At 40.6% G+C, this 16,527-nt stretch overlaps 1 protein-coding gene across 1 annotated transcript; it reads right to left on the bottom strand.

Moving 5' to 3' along the window:
* Positions 1-8,525: 8,525 nt before the first annotated feature.
* LOC101862317 lies at positions 8,526-9,143 on the bottom strand. The gene has a single exon (XM_035973498.1). It carries the CDS (start codon positions 9,141-9,143, stop codon positions 8,526-8,528), a length of 618 nt encoding a protein of 205 aa, XP_035829391.1.
* Positions 9,144-16,527: the final 7,384 nt, after the last annotated feature.

Raw genomic sequence — 16,527 nt, 5'->3', positions numbered from 1 at the left:
AAGACAGACTTCTCAACAGAGAAATTGAGACGAGAGTACAAAAGGCAAACAGCGTCAGCCACCAGCTTGCCCTACTCCTCAAACATCCTCCCCATTGAGACCAAAACCAAGCTCATTAACTCTATCTTTATCCCCACCTTGACCAACCAGTGCCAGACATGAACTCGGACTAAAAGTCTGGAACGTAAAATAATCACCTGCGAGATGAGATGGCTAAGAAGAGCCGTCAACAAAACAAGACGGGAAATGATCAGAAACAACAAGATTAGAGAAATGGTGGGAACAACACCTGTCCTCCACTACATTCAAAGGAACACAATCAGGCGGTTTTGGACATCTCACACGTATGGCACCTAACCAGCTTGCCAGTACAGCCTACTACAGGAAAGTACCAGGGTACAAGGCAAGAGGAAGACCAAGAGAGACCTGGATCCAGGCCATCAAACTTGCTAGAGACAGGAAGCTCTTTCTCCCCTCGACGCCCTAGAGGTACACGAGGACGGATACAGTAACTTCCGCGGACACTCTTTTGGTCGAGTGAACTGTCTTGTTATAAACGATCTTTTAATAATAGAAAGTTATCGATGTAACCCATGTTTATAGGATTCCAGGCTGCTGCAGCACTGCAACAGGGAACTGCGGAAAGGAGCCCTGGAAGCCGTTGAGGTTAAAGGTTTCTCTAGTTTAACTTCCAGGTCGTCGGGTACAATTGCCGCGGGTTGTAGTGTTCCCTGAAACCACCAGAAAACGATCCGACCCGTCGACGCGACCCGACCGACCCGCTCGCGCTAATTGGCACCCCCTATTAGGCTACCGGACTCGTAATTGTGAGGTTGTGGGTTCAGGGGTTCAAACCGCAGTCCCTTGGTTGTATCCTTGAAAAGAGTACTTAACACGAATTTTTCTCACTTCAACCCGGAGAGAATGGGTACCCAGCCATAGACAGCGAAATACAGGGTGATCTAAAGAAACCTTTACAACTTTTTTTCTGAATATTTTGCACAAACATTGTACTAGAATGCTGTAATTTGGAATTGACATAATTCATTGAAAAGGAATTGGTTTGATATAAAATCCACAAAAAAGAAACTTGTTTTGAAAACTGAAACGGCTAAAACAAAAATCACCCGAAAACGCAAAGTTTACCAATATTTAAAAAAATCTTGTGAAAGAAGTCGTGAAAAGATTAGTTGACCTTTTTCTTTATTTTATCTTTGACATTAATTTTCCATTCCTGTAATGTTTAAACAATAAAAAGTATTTAATTACTTTTACAGAGTTTTAAAAAAACTAATGATTTCATTCTGAAATTCCTGGAAGCAGTGCTCCACATTCCCTTCTTTGGACTCAACACATTTTTAACGTGTCGTTCGAAATGTTCAGTGGTGCCCTAACACAAGGACCTGCTGAACCATGAGTTTTTAAAGTCGCATACACTGTACATGTTCACTAAGAGACAATAGAGTGGGGTACTCAATAGACAGCATTTTTGGAGTTAACATATATCCCACAGGGTGAAAATGGGCTTTGCACTAAACCAAATGTCATCGAGGAAATGATCCCTCTTTACAAGACAATCGAGGAATCATGAACACATTGCTATGCTCTGATCCATGTCATCTCGGCCTAGCGAAGATGAACATGGTACTGTCGTAGATTAAGATCTGCCTTGAGAATGCTATTGATATGAAGGAAATCCTAGCTGCAGATCATCCACGGACAGACTTCTCATGGGACTCGACTACTGAAATATGCACCTTGGTGACGTTTAAAGGGCTGTGCATGGTGTGTGTTCGACCTGAAGTTGTCATTTTTAAGAACTTTCTAGTTCTGATTCGCTATAGATCCAAACTGACAGAACTTTTCTTCTCGTGACGCCAAAGGTCTTGAGGTCACCTAAGCATTCTCTCCTTGCCGTGCACAGAACTTATAAAATGTCAGGGATGGTGTGTCTGTGAAGGGGTAATGTTCAATGGGAGTGCTTATTTAGGCCACATATGACCTAAATAAGGTAAGGGAGGGGGGTTTAGCTTATTTAGGCCACACATGCTCAAACTACCCCTTTCAGGCAACTGAGTTTGTTCCACTTTCATAATTGTGCACCTTTCTCATTTATTACAGTTTTGTCTCAGTGTACAACTTATATATCATAATCATAATGAATATTGTAAGAACAAAGCACAATACGCAAAATTTTGCTCAATCTCAAAGGTTTGAATGAGGGCCTGATTTTTCCTTCATGGAGGGGCAAAAGCTAGGCTACCATTTTGGCACACTTTGGTCAAGTGAAAAGGTCAAATCCTCCGAATGGACTTCTGGGTCAAATTTGGGGTATAAAAAGTGTGTACACAACGTGGCTGAGTCAAACTTACACCGTCTTTGTCTGAGTGGCACTCTCTCGTACTGTCTCGTAGTAGTACATGTAGTTGTAGCAGTAGCAAAGATCGTGTAGAGAATCTTTGGCAGTAAATTCTATCTAGTAGGCAGTTTAGTGAATGTGCACGCGACAGGGCGAATCGGCCTCGATAAGCCCCGTAGACTTTTGTGATCGGCCACGAAGCCTCGTGTTTTGATGGGTCTAAACAACTCAGTGTTAATCGCACTGCCACATCCCACAGGCCTACATCTTTTTAAAAGGGAAAGAAAGATAATCAAAATGGTTGAATTCGCGTGAAAATCGATTCGGTAGAACTGGAACTATCATGGGTCTCAATAGTCCGCTATTTAGCGGATTTCCGCTACCGCCATTTCCTCCACTAAACTCCGCTACCGCGACAGCGGGCCAATCAGAAAGAGAGTTGTTCGGAGCAGGGTGACTGCCAGGCTCCGGAAATTTTTTTTTAAATGGCCGAGACCCAGGAAAATACATAAAAGATCTTGAATATTTGAAAACGAAATCCAATAACGTGTTTAAGTTCATTTCTGCCGGTCGCGATTGTGATATTAATTCGGCTCTGAGAGTACGTTTCACGCGAACTGGCGGCTTTGGCGGCAAGCGGAATTGTGTCACCACGGCTTGACTGGAAAATCAAGGTCTACTTTCGCTTTCGTTACCACCCAGAAATGTGTCAGTAATAGTCTGATAACGCAACATGTATTGTAACATGCAGGTTCGACATTACAAACGTGGTGTCGCCATGAAAATAAATCAATATTTGTCACTGTGCTGTCACTTGTGGGGGCAACAACAACAAAAAGGAAAGAAAGTTATACAAGCGTCTAAGCTTATTTAGGCCACGCTCTCTGCTCTTTACTAAACGTAACCGTGATCTCAGCAGGCAAACGAAATTCGGGAAAAACAATATCTGCAGACTTCTGTTGACTTGTTAGACTGCTGTAGCTTGCAATATGGCGCCACTGTTGCAACTTTTAATCGTAGGTCTAGTGGTCTAGATCTAATGCAAACTGGTGCGTCATGCTACGAAAATGGCGACAAGGTTTAAAATGGATTGTTTTCAGTGTGCAATATAGAACAAAACCATTCAATGGACTTATCTAAAATATACTGACGAGCAAAAGAAAGTGGGCACCCTCCGTTCTGTGCATTATTTCCGTTCTTTACCGTTATAATGCCGTATTGCCAATGGATTTTGAAAGGCTTGCCATTTTCTCAATAAGTGCAGACAAAAGGACTAAGAAAACGATCAAAAGCACACCTTTTATTAGAAATTAATGACACCTATTCGAATGTTCAAAATCCCAGAATTAGTAACAGGTGTATCTCCCACCACCATTGATGACTACAGTGCATCTCCGCTTCATGGATTGCATATGTCGTTGGATAAATTGCTGGGGAATATTATTCCAAGCATGAATTAGTGATTGCTGCAGTTGTGGGATTGTCATTGGGGGTGGCCAAAGTGTGCGAATTTCCTTTTCTATCTTGTTCCAGAGGTGCTTTATTGATTCCCATACAATAATGCTACGTTTGTCAGCAACAACACTAACACACTGAGGTAAATAACGTTCATGACGTCTCCGGCAGACTTCCTGCCTTCCATCGTGGTGATCCAAAAGCAATCTGGACTCGTCAGAAAACATCACTCTGTTCCACTGGCGGTTTAGCCATCGCCGATGCAGACGAGTCCAGTTGAGTCTGGCATGACGGTGTCTTTGGAGGAGACGAGTGCGTCGAGGTAGGTGTCGGGCAACGATTCACTGGGCTTTCAAACGTCGACAAACGGTGAAGCAGCTGATTGGTTTATGCCCAGCACAATCTCTGACAGTTTTAGAAGCTGTTTGAAACCAATCCTGCAAGTCTGGAACTCTGATCCGATTGTGTTCAACCACAGTAGAGACACAAGGACGACCAGACCTTGGAGTGTCACTAACCGAACCACTTGCTTGGAAGTGTATCCTTAGCTTCTGGATAGTATCTCTCTTCACATTGAACGCTCTAGCTGCAGCAGAAACCGTCGCATGAGCTCTCTGCGTGCCAAGAGCTTCATGACGTTGTGCTTCACAAAGACGAGGCATCGTATAAAACACAATTGTAAAGTACAAACCCAAAAGTTTTGACGGCCTTTTCGCCGACACACGTTGAAGTGTGTAACGAAAAAAGAATAAAAGTAAAGGCATTGTAAACTTTCAAGAAAAAATGAGAAAACACGTTTTTGGCCAAACGTGTTGTAAACACTTTTTACAACAACAAAATAAACAAATGTTATTCTGACCGACTTTCTAAAGTGACACAAGCTCAGCATGTCCATCGCCAAGTCAAAATTCGCGAGACTTCTCATACAGCACGATTTGAAAACTGCCCACTTTCTTTTGCTCGCCAGAATACATATCAGACAAATTCCTTTTGGCTTCCAAACGTTTTATTATTCAAATCTGAAACTCAAAACTTCAGTACGGAGGAAGATATTTACAAAACAAGTTGTTAAGTTTTTTTTGGGTTTTTTTATATCCCTGTATCTTGTCAGTATGTTAGTGTTTTAGCGCTATAAATGGCAGCTTGCACTGTATGCTTCGCATGAAGTTGAGATTGTTTCAGAATGCTCTCAGGACTGCTGGAGTCATAGTATAGACTGTACCGCGCATCGATCTAGAGCATACGGTTGAGAGGCAATTTACACTCTATAGAAATTGTAAGGCTTTTTTTAAAATTGACTCACTTTTTTACCTGTAGTATCGCGTGTCATTTAGTAGACAGATTAAAGCAAGGTATAGGTATAAAAAGTCGTAGTTCTGAAACCCTGCACAAAATGTCCGTCCTCTTGGGAAGCATCAGATCTTCCCACTTAATGTTTTACTCGCCACATTAAACATTATTTTTTAAAGTGCATTTGCGTTTTTTTAGAAAACTGTCAAAACTTTACAAATGGCAACCTGTCCAAGAGAATCACCAGTGCAAACGATTACAAAGTACTAAGTACTAAGTGCCCCCCCCCCCCCTTTCCACACACACACACACACACACACACACACACACACACACACACACACACACACATGCACACACAAACACACATACACACACACACACACTTACACACACACTTACAAATACACTTACACAAACGCACTCTCCTGTACACAGTCAAATATATTTCAAAATACTTTAACAAAGTATTGCTCTAAATAGTGTCATAAAAAAGCATGGGCCTCAACCAGAATTACTGATTTCAGCCCAGGTCAATTTTGATATTTTGCACGTCAGATACGTCTTCTTTGTAAGTGTAGTGCAGGGGCAGTGGTGCTTGACTGCATGCGGTTGCAGGGTTTGGGCATGTCATGTCTTGCCAGTCGTCACCAAAAACGAGGTTGTACTGAATGTCTCCATGTAAGGAATAGCAGAGCGCTCGTATGTCAACCACTTTTTGGGAGCCCAACTTTTCTTCCTGGTCGAATGTTCGAGTATTCTTGTAATGACGAGTATTTTCTGAAGAAAGCACACACCATTGTTTGTTATTTTTTGTGGTTGTTTATTTTCTGTTTTAATTTTGATTTCATTCTGTTGTGAAACTTTTATTTGTCACAATTTTTACAACCTGCGTGGCTACAAATGATATTCTTGATGCTTAGATCAGACTACAGGAAATTCTGATGCTTTAGATTAGGTTACCTTTATCAACATATTATATATTGCTATATACGTCGTCACAGAGAGTTGAAAGCTTAAACTTTAATGGCAACATTTATGGCAACTTTTAACATTTTTTGTGGCAACTTTTGGACGCAAAAATAGCAACAAACGCAGATGCTTGATTATTTCTCCTCCTTCTTTTCTTTGTACATTTTAATTACTCTCATGTATATCTCTAATCTTCGTAGCACTTAAATGATCTAATTGTGTTGCAAGTGCCATACAACTCTCATTAAAACTTAGCCACTCTTCGAATCCTCTTGATTCAGTGGACGGCAAACTTAGCCACCTTTTTATCCTTTTGAATATTTTTTTGTTTTTGTTATATCTTCAGACAGAGTAAGTAGTTGATAACATGGCAGCATTAAAAATAACGTATTACCCCATCAGACTTAAGAACACTCAAAAACGTTCTCGGCTTCCTGGGGAGCAAACAGTGCAAGGAGCTGATTAAGCATTCAAACACTAACAAACGGACAATGCCACCGACGCCATGTTGCCTAGATTTGAGCTTACTCTTTGACTGAAAAAAACCCAGAAAACAAACAAACAACACAGACATTAACACACAATTAATTGAACAAATGAACCAAAAATAAAGGAGAGGGAATTCCTTCATAGGAATTTGATCAGAAATTTTCGAAGCTTTGCATGCAATTAAGAGTACCTCAGTTTCTATGTTAGATTAAGAGAAAAATCATTTATGTTCAAATTCTACACACAAAACAAAAGTTCGTGACAGGAAATTAGAGAGAAATTATAATAATAGAAGAAGAAGAAGAAGAAGAAGAAGAAGAAGAAGAAGAAGAAGAAGAAGAAGAACAACAACAACAACAACAACAATAGCAGCAGCAGCAACAGTAGCAACAGTAGCAGCAACCACAACAACAACAACAACAACAACAACAACAATAAAGCAAGCCCCCGGTGGAAAAACATTCCCAGGTCATTAAAAAAAATGTGGCTCATCCACCCTGCTCCGCATAATATACCCAAGTCATCTATCTCTACAAACGAGACAAAGTTAAGGTGTTCAACAACGACACCTTGGTGAGCTAGTCTAGGAAAGTCAGTGCCAAAGTTGGCTGAGGAACAACAGAAGCATACACAGCGGTCAACATACCAAGCAGATGACAGATCCAAAAAGCATTATAATACTTCATACAAACCGTTAGGACTACTCAAACCCATAAGTAATTCATTTAATTATGAAAATTATAAAAAAAATAACCATCTTGCCTCCCGCCAAATGTGTCTGACTGGACGTGTCGTTGAGCTGTGACCAGAGGTGAGGGACAAGGGGAGTGAGGGAGAGAGGGAGAGAGAGGGAGAGAGGGAGAGAGGGAGAGAGAGGGAGAGAGGAAGTGAGACAGTGAAGGAGTGCAAAAGAGAGCATGTGAGAGAGAGAAGGAGAGAGGGAGTGAGGGAGAGAGGAATTGAAGGAGTGGGAAAGCGAGGGAGAGAGAGGTAGAGAGGAAGTGAGAGAGTGAGAGACAAAGTGAAGGAGTGGGAAAGAGAGGGAGAGAGAGGAAGAGAGAGAGAGTGAAGGAGAGAGGGAGTGAGAGAGAGGGGGAGTGAGGGAGCGAGGGATTGAGAAAGAGGGAGTGAGAGAGAGGGGGTGAGGGAGTGGGAGGGGGCAAAAGAAAAGGTAGAGACTGTCCTGACTTCTCAAAAACTTCGTTCACCTATTGGAGAACTAGAACAATGTGACGGGTGGGAGAGAGAGAGAGAAAAAGAGAGAGAGAGAAGGAGAGAGAGAGAGTGAGAGAGAGAGGGAGAGAGTGAGAGAGAGAGAAAGAGAGAAAGATAGAGAGAGAGTGGTAGAGGGAGGGGTAGAGAGACAAGACAAAAAAAGAAACGACAGAGACAGAGAAGAGAGAGCTAGAGAGAGCGAGAGAAAGTGAGATAGCAGGGGAATGCATTCAAGCGTAAACACGAATGTGAGACGGATAGACAGACAGACAGACAGACAGACAGACAGACAGACAGACAGACAGACAGACAGACAGACAGACAGACAGACAGACAGACAGACAGACAGAGAAGGAGGTCAGGCTATAATATCTAAACGACCCCTTCTTTCCATCACAGTACGTGGCTATCTCTCTCGTCTTACTGCTTGTTTCCCTTAGCCTGACTTTCTGTCGGTGTAGAGAGCCAAAATTACGGGCACCTCAAGATGTTGACTACCCCCGCAGAGATTCCCTTAGCCTGACTTTCTGTCGGTGTAGAGAGCCAAAATTACGGGCACCTCAAGATGTTGACTACCCCCGCAGAGAAATACAGAGGTCTTTACCAGGAACTTCCGACACACACACATATATATATATATATATGTCTTGCATTGATGTGGTGATTAATTTGTGCAATCAGTTTCGTGATGTTCTAAAATGACTTGGCTAACTGAATTAATTTGCAGTTTCATAGTTTCTTCAGCTCAAAAACTAATCTGCCTCCTCACAATCATCTGAAAGAAAACTCTCCTGAAGTTGGTGCTCATCGTGAAGTAGATGAATATATTGGCGGATGCGTTGATGGCCGTCATGGTGGTCCAGACACCCGTCATGAACAGAAAGATGTGGCTCTTCCTCCCCTCCATGCGGACGTCTTGGTCCAAACTCATCCAGGTGAAGAGCACAAGGCCAGGAAGATAACAAACGATGAAGACAGCCGAGACGAGAACCATCATCACACTCACACGTCTGTCCTTACTTGACATGACATTATTTCCCGGTTCGTTTTTAGCAATCCCAGCGCTTGACTGGCGCCATTTTGAGACTTTGTTGAGAGTGGCGACTAACACGACGGTGCACACAGACGTCACGACGAACGCTGTAGAGGGAAGGAAGTTGTTCAGGAAAAACATGGCGGAGAAGACGCGTTCTTTGCGGCGTGTGAACTCCAGACCCAGTGTGGTGCTGTTGTCCACAGGTGAATGCTTCCACACCAGCAGGATCACGGTGTATTTAGGCACGTCGCAGACTATGATGAGGACGTAGATGAGAATCAACGCGCACGATGTCCGTCTCGTAGTAAAAATAAACTTGATCTTCATTGGTATCAGAACGCATAAACATCGTTCCAGGGCAATGAAAGCAGTCACCCAACTCGTTATGCGGGAGAATAGAGTTTGAGTCCAAATTCCAAACGGAAGGGAGAGCTCTTGAGCTCGAAACGGTAACCTCAGATTATTGAAGGCTGGAATGTTGCATAGGTTATACCAGAAACCCGATATTAGAGAGGCCAAATCCGATAGCGCTAGACCTAAAAGACTAACATTCACGGAGTCGGAACGTTGCCTGAGAAAGACGAGGATGTTGATGATGTTCGAACATATCCCGAAGACATTCACGACTTGGCCAACTATCATGTAATTCAAAACCGTAAAGACGTCCATAAATGTTGTGTCTGTCTCTTCGAACGTTGGAAAAAACGTTGCATTTTCGTAATACGCTCTGTCCTCGCTAAGAAAAGTCATTGTTCAATTCATTGTTCAATTCCCGCAGAAGTAAAAAAAAAAAAAAAACACTTGAAAGTGTAAAACAAAATGATTCATCCAAACTCTGGAATTAAAAACATTCGGCAATGGTCCGTTTGTCGTTCCCGAAATTCCTAACTTGAAAATACATGTATGTGTGGTTGGCGGGCTCTTTGTTGGGGTTTGCTCCTTCCTTCTAACTAACAAATCACATGGTCCTTATCTCTCCACTTTGTTTCCTACTAGATCTAAACAAATCACATGGTCCTTATCTCACAATCTCTCTCGAGTAACACCTCTAACCCTCTGCGCTTATGACATGTGACCTATCTTTGTTGCAAGTGTTATAAAACTCTCAATAAAACAAAAACTTAAACTTGAAAAATGACTCGTGTCGGGGCAGTATATAAGAATGATGTATTCCTCAAGATTAAGGAAAAATATGAGCACTCATGTCGTTTGGAGAGGAATAAGGACAAGATACAATTCTGAAAGATAAAGCAAATGGGGGGAAGGAGACATATTATATCTCTTTAACTTAAACCCCCCCCCAAAAAACAACCAAGCAAACAAAAATCCGATTACTCTTCATAAAGTTCTTACGCTGTATTTATGCAACTAATGAAGATAATTAATGACATAATGGCAACCCTCTAACTTCTGAAAACTGTTTACCTTTTTCTTGAAACATAATGTTTCAACTATGTCCAATTTTTATTCCGAACGAAAATGAGAATAATCTAGTTATTCCCTCGTTGCCAGAAGTAATATCGATTTGGAAGCTCACGATTATTTGCGGAGATTATTAATGGTAAAAAGTGTACTGTTAACTATCAGCCTCTTGGGGAACAGACAAAGCTGATATTTGGGAAAAGCCAACCAAAATAATTATACAGCACTGTGATAGAAACTGATAACCCGCATTTCCAAAATAATCGAGGCTGTCACACGGAATTTAATTATCCGAATGAAACTCTTTTTTTCGTGTCATCCTTGTAATTATTGTCAAGGGAAATTATAGTGGATTGGGTATTCTTCCACAAAAACTAAAGGCCACAGAACTAAAAGACACCTTTAATGTTTATCTCAACTAATGTTGTTATGACATGGAATACCTGCTGCTTCACTCAACAGTTAGAGGGACAGGTTCTTTGTGCTCATGAGACAACGTTAATGATGAGGTCGATGAAGATCAAACAATGGTGGTCTCATGACTTGAGTGTCAAGAGAGGGAACTTAAAACTACTTATGGTGCTTGTGTGGGGGAAAAGTTAAACGGAATGTCTTTTACGCCCCCATTGACACTCTTTATAAAACTGTGGTTTTGGAGGCAGGATGCTTCGACCATGCCTGCCACTCAGGGCCAAGATACAACATCTCAACAAAGAGATTGAGATACATGTAGGCTACTTGATCAAAATTTTTCTCGACACGGGAATCGAACTCATGTCTTACGCAAGAGACAGCGAAGTGCTAAATAACAGCAACAGCGCCGAAGCTGGTACCGTACACATGGTGATCAAATATTCGGTGAGGTTTATAATAATAATAAATAATAAATTGCATTTATATAGCGCATTTCCACAATGAAGTGCTCAATGCACTGTACAATAATACAAAGAACATATGAAGCGCACAGCTCCAATAGTAATCCTCTTTCTCTCTCTCTCTCTCTCTCTCTCTCTCTCTCTCTCTCTCCAGTACATCCTTGAGTAAAGACATTGACAATCCCACAGTTTACCCAGACACCCTCGCACACATTAATGAATTCACACAGTCATAAATTCTTACAGAACAGAACAGCATAAATAAACGATACTGAGAGAACATAATAGATACTGAGAGAACATAATAATATTTGTATTGGGAATGTCGGAAATTACAGATTGAAGCTGGACTGAAACAAATGGGTTTTAAGTGAAGATTTAAATTTTGATAAAGTGGTGGACGCCCGTAGTGGTTTACAGTTGTTTGTTTGCTTGTTTGTTTATTTGTTTGTTTGTTTGTTTGAAGAGAAGCTTATCGAAACAATAATGATTGTTTAGTATAATATAATGTGGAAAATGCAAAATGCATGTACTAGTTTTAGGTTTAGTTAGAGTTTTGTAATGGTACTTGGAACTAAGAAAGGTCATGTGCTGAAGATCAGATGTGTTATTACTTTGGAGAGTAGTAACATACAAATAGAGAAGGAAATGTATAAGGACTATAGATGTTTGATAGGAAAGAAAGAGCAAACCACTCCAAGGACAGCAGGTTATGATGGGAAGAAAAGAAGTAGCAAACCACACCAGAGCACACGCCACCCATCCCGGGTAGGGGATCATGCAGGGAGAGGGAAATACAGCCTCGGGGGAAAAGAGAGAGAGGATGACCTTCGTGTGATGTGTTGTATTATATTTCTCAGTATCTCTGAAGACTATCTGCAGGTTACGAATAATATCCCATTACAGCTGTCACGGATCAACAGGTCGCTACCGGACACAGTTTTCTCGAGTTTTCTTTCTTCTTTTTCCTTTCTTTTTTGCTACCTTTCTTTCTTCCTTTCCTTTCTTCTTTTATTCATTTTTAAATATTTTGTTTTATTGCATTTTCTTTTTAATTTTTTGTTGTGAGGTTGTTGTTTTTTGTGTTGCTTTTTATTGGGAGGGGGGGGGGAGAAAATTTCCTATTCAGCAGGTTCTTTGGCACAATCAACAGTTCAAAAACTGACGAGCGCATGATTCCACTGCGTCGCGACGCAGGCCTACATAATGTAATAACATCACAGTCAGATCAGATGCTGAGATAATACAGCGGTCAGACGTGTCGCCGTCGAACGCACAAGACATGAGTTTGATTCCCGTACAGGAAAATCATTAATTTATCGAATAAATGTGTCTCCGTCTTTCTGCTGGGACCCTGTATCCCTCTTACTGTTTTAGTTTAGAGTTAGTAAGAGTTTCACGGCACCTAAATTGCAACACAATAAGGTCATAATATGTGTGCTGAAGAGAAATATGTGTTACAAGAGAATAAAAACACAAAATAGAAGGAGGAGAGATCAGGGCGATAGATGTTTGATAGTAAAGAAGGAGCAAACCACACCAGAGCACCCGCCAACCACCCATGTATCACTATTACTTCCGACACGAATGATCGAAACAGGCAGCCCGCCCCCTAATGGATCTAAACTTAACACAGTGTTGATAGTGGGGTAAAACTCTGACATAACTTTTAGGGGGGGGGGGGGGGGGGGGGCGCACCCCCAAAGCCCCGATTCGGCACAAAATTATGGAATTTGAGTTGTAGGCATTTTTTGCTTCCTCAGCCTTTCCTACAATACTGTTTCATCGCATAAGAACCCCATGAAACCGTACTTTTCCCCACAGCGGGCATGTTTATCACCACCATTTCCTCATAAAGTCACTATTTTTTTCCCTTTACCGGCCGTTTTCTCAAAACGCGACTTTTCTCTATACTTTTTTGAATAACTCCACCATTTTTCATCCAATCTTCATGAAATTTTCACAGAATGAAGAAAAAATATAATGCAAAAAATTTGTCCGTTGAATTTTTGATATTTGGAAAAGATTTTTGTTGATGGTGTCTTGAGTGGGAATTTTCACGGATTTTTTGCAAACTTGATTGGTAGGCTACCTCAGAAAAAAATTCATAAATTTTTTTTTTCGTTTAGGAAAAGAACAACAGACACATTTTTAGATTTAATGTTTGTAAACAGGCATGCACAAAAGCAATCAATTTCCATGAGCAATAAGTGCGGTATTCATTACGTAAGACATGTCAACAAAATCCAATATGGCCGCCGTATCCATGGAAACGAATTTTTTTTCTCAAATTTGATTGCGGTTTTTAATGCTTGTTATATGTGTGAAATTTGGTAAAATTCGGTCTAGTAATAAACGAGATAGTCTTCAGCTGGTGTAGCCCCCCCCCCCCCCCCCTTTAATGTGGTGTGGTAGGCCTATCTAGACAAAATGAGACTTTTATTATTTAATGTCATGTTATTGGGTACTATTATTTATCCTGAAGGTAACCTTATTGCTTCAATGTTGCTAAAGCATTTTATTTTTATTTTTATTTATAATTATATTTTATTCTATCTTATAATTATTTTTTTTATAGTTTTGTTTAAAATAACTCACTTAAATTAAAAAGTTCATAATTATAAGAAACGCTTACTAACGTTGACAATAATCTGATAGATCCACAATTGAGAGGAGGTGGGAAGATGATAAATATCACGTTGTGTAGTCAAAGCACAAGGTCTGGAATTCAAGCTGCATTGACTTTGTTAAATGGCATAAAGAAAGAGTTGACTTTTTTTGTCAGTATATAATATTTATTTTAAAAGTTTAATCACACAGTGGGTCCCAGCAATTACAGAACCTCCGAGTAAAGCACACAAAGCCTGCGGTAGAGTATGGTAGATCTACTATCTACACGCTGTGCAATTGATTTCATTTTGTGTGTGTGTGTGTGTGTGTGTGTGTGTGTGTGTGTGTGTGTGTGTGTGTAGTCAGAATACACCTTCTGCAACACACAGCACACACATGCGTGTCATGACACGGGGTCCTCGAGTTCAGATAACGGTCGGCCTACCCAGCCGTTTATTATTTTTTAAAATTATTTGTTAGAATTAAGACGCTGTCTTTCAATGCTCATATGATTGTAGTCTCTCGCTATTGCTGTGAAGTGTGGTCTTAAGAAAGAGCAATTTAGAAGTTAGAACGCACTGGCTTTGAGAAATGACAAGAGCTGGTTGATTTCTCTTTTCTTCATAGAACGCTATACAGTAGTGGGTGTTTCCTGCTACATGTATAACAAAACCGCCCGGACAGGATGTGATATCGCTGCTGAAGCCTTATAAATTATTCATGTCTCAAGAGGGGACCATATTATGTGTTACAGCGCGGTGGAATCAGGCGCTCGTCAGTTTTTTGCACATCTGGAGTTATTGGTAGTGTCATAAGGCCTGCCCATCTGCCTTGCTTGTGGGGAAAAAATATAATTTATCTCGGATACAAGTACAAGTCAAGTTATTTGCGATTGAAAAAGGTGGGGGGGGGGGAGCACCTGGTTTCAGAGGTAAAATTAGCGAGAAAATGGCAGCCTAATTTGAGATATTTCCTTAGTTTTAGAGTTTGTGGAAACTGAAAATTTACATCTTGTATGCCTTTAATCAATATTTTTCAGTAAAATCCGAACCGATGAGAAAAAAACCCAATAAAAAATAAAAAAATAAAAATTCGATAAACATTCCCAAACCTGCAGAAAAATGCCCGTTTCTTAACTTTATTATCTTGACGAGCGCCTGATTTCACCACGGTACACTGCCTCATATAATGTTTACATACATTCAAGGAGTTTCTAAACTCCTTTCATACATTGTAACTGTTGATTAACGAATCAGGTCGTTTTTATTTCATAGGGCACCCACTGCCAATTTATCGTTACTTTTTCCTTCTATTTCCAGTGATATTAAATGTCGCCCTATCTTTGTCTACTTTTAAAAAAAATTGTTTGGTTTTGGTTTTGTTTTATTTGTGTCTCTTTGTAGCATGTTAGTCTCATGGGAGTTGACTAGACGTCATTTGAGATGCACAGGTAGCCTAATAAAAATAATTACGTCAGAATAATGTGAGGCAGCGTAGCGAAATCAGGCGCTCGTCAAAATAATGAAATCACATAAATCAGCATTTTTCTGGCTGTTGGGAAATAATGTATATTTTTAAAATTGTCAACACCTTTTAATGACTATGTGAAAGCACATTTCTGTGTGGCTTTTACTGTAAAACATTAATCAAAGGCACCATAATTTTTTTAAAATTAAAATTTGCAGTTTGAAAGTAATCTCAAGCTTTATACAGTAGTCCCTTTACTTTGGTGATTATACATAATTTACCCATTAATTTTACTTCTGATACCAGGCGACCTCCACTTCCATCAGCTGCAAACATCTCCACGCTTCTATTCATGGTATATGGGATTTCTTTCATCAAAAGAAAGATAGCTAAATAAGCTTTAAGATGGTACCAATAAGACTAGTAGGCTACTAGTTCAAATGTAAAAAAAATAATTGACGAGCGCCTGACTTCACCACGTCGTAATTGCATACTATGCTCTACAGTAGGTTCTGAGCGCTTAACAAGTATCCGTAGCCTAATTATTTATTGACAATATGTAGTTACCACACGGGGAGACAATGACGATGTGGTGCCAGTCTATAAGCATGCCAACTGATAGGAACATCTGCATCAACAACTCGACCCCCCCCTCTCTCTATCTGTCTCTCTCTCTCTCTCTCTATCTATCTATCTATCTATCTATCTATCTATCCACTCACTCAAAGAAAGCTATCCTCCCTCCGTCATCATTGACCCTCCACACAGATGCCACGCCCCCGGACACGAGAAAACCCTGACACAGAACAGAGATAAACGCTGTAATTGTTGTGAGTGTTTTAAGCCCCAACAACAACTGTACCAATAACAGCTGCAGTAGCAATAACAACAACAACAACAATAATGATAACAACAAAAATAACAATAACTGCAACAATAACAATTACAACAACATTTTACCAATAACTGCAGCAACAGCAGTAGTAATAAAGGCCACAGCACCATCATCATATCAGAATAACAACAAAACCACCAACTTCACCAAGAACCTCAACAACAACAACAACAACAACAACAACAACAACAACAACAACAACAACAACAACATTAAAAACAACTAAAGGTGCTATCACACAACCATGGCCAACAAGATCACCACCATCACAACAGCAACAACAATTACACCACCACCATCACTACCACCACCAACAACAACAACAGCAGGCTCCGACGGTGGTATCTCTTCGGGGAGGATTCAGGGAGGTTGACTGCCTCACCCGCTACCCAAGGGGGGCGGTGGCCCTGGCGAAGAGCACGCTCTTCGGGGCTCCAAACAT

This window comes from Aplysia californica, unplaced genomic scaffold (genome assembly GCF_000002075.1).
Source record: "Aplysia californica isolate F4 #8 unplaced genomic scaffold, AplCal3.0 scaffold01315, whole genome shotgun sequence".
Taxonomy (NCBI): domain Eukaryota; kingdom Metazoa; phylum Mollusca; class Gastropoda; order Aplysiida; family Aplysiidae; genus Aplysia; species Aplysia californica.
Note: the sequence above shows the minus strand (reverse complement) of the source record. Positions and strands in the feature narration are given on the sequence as shown.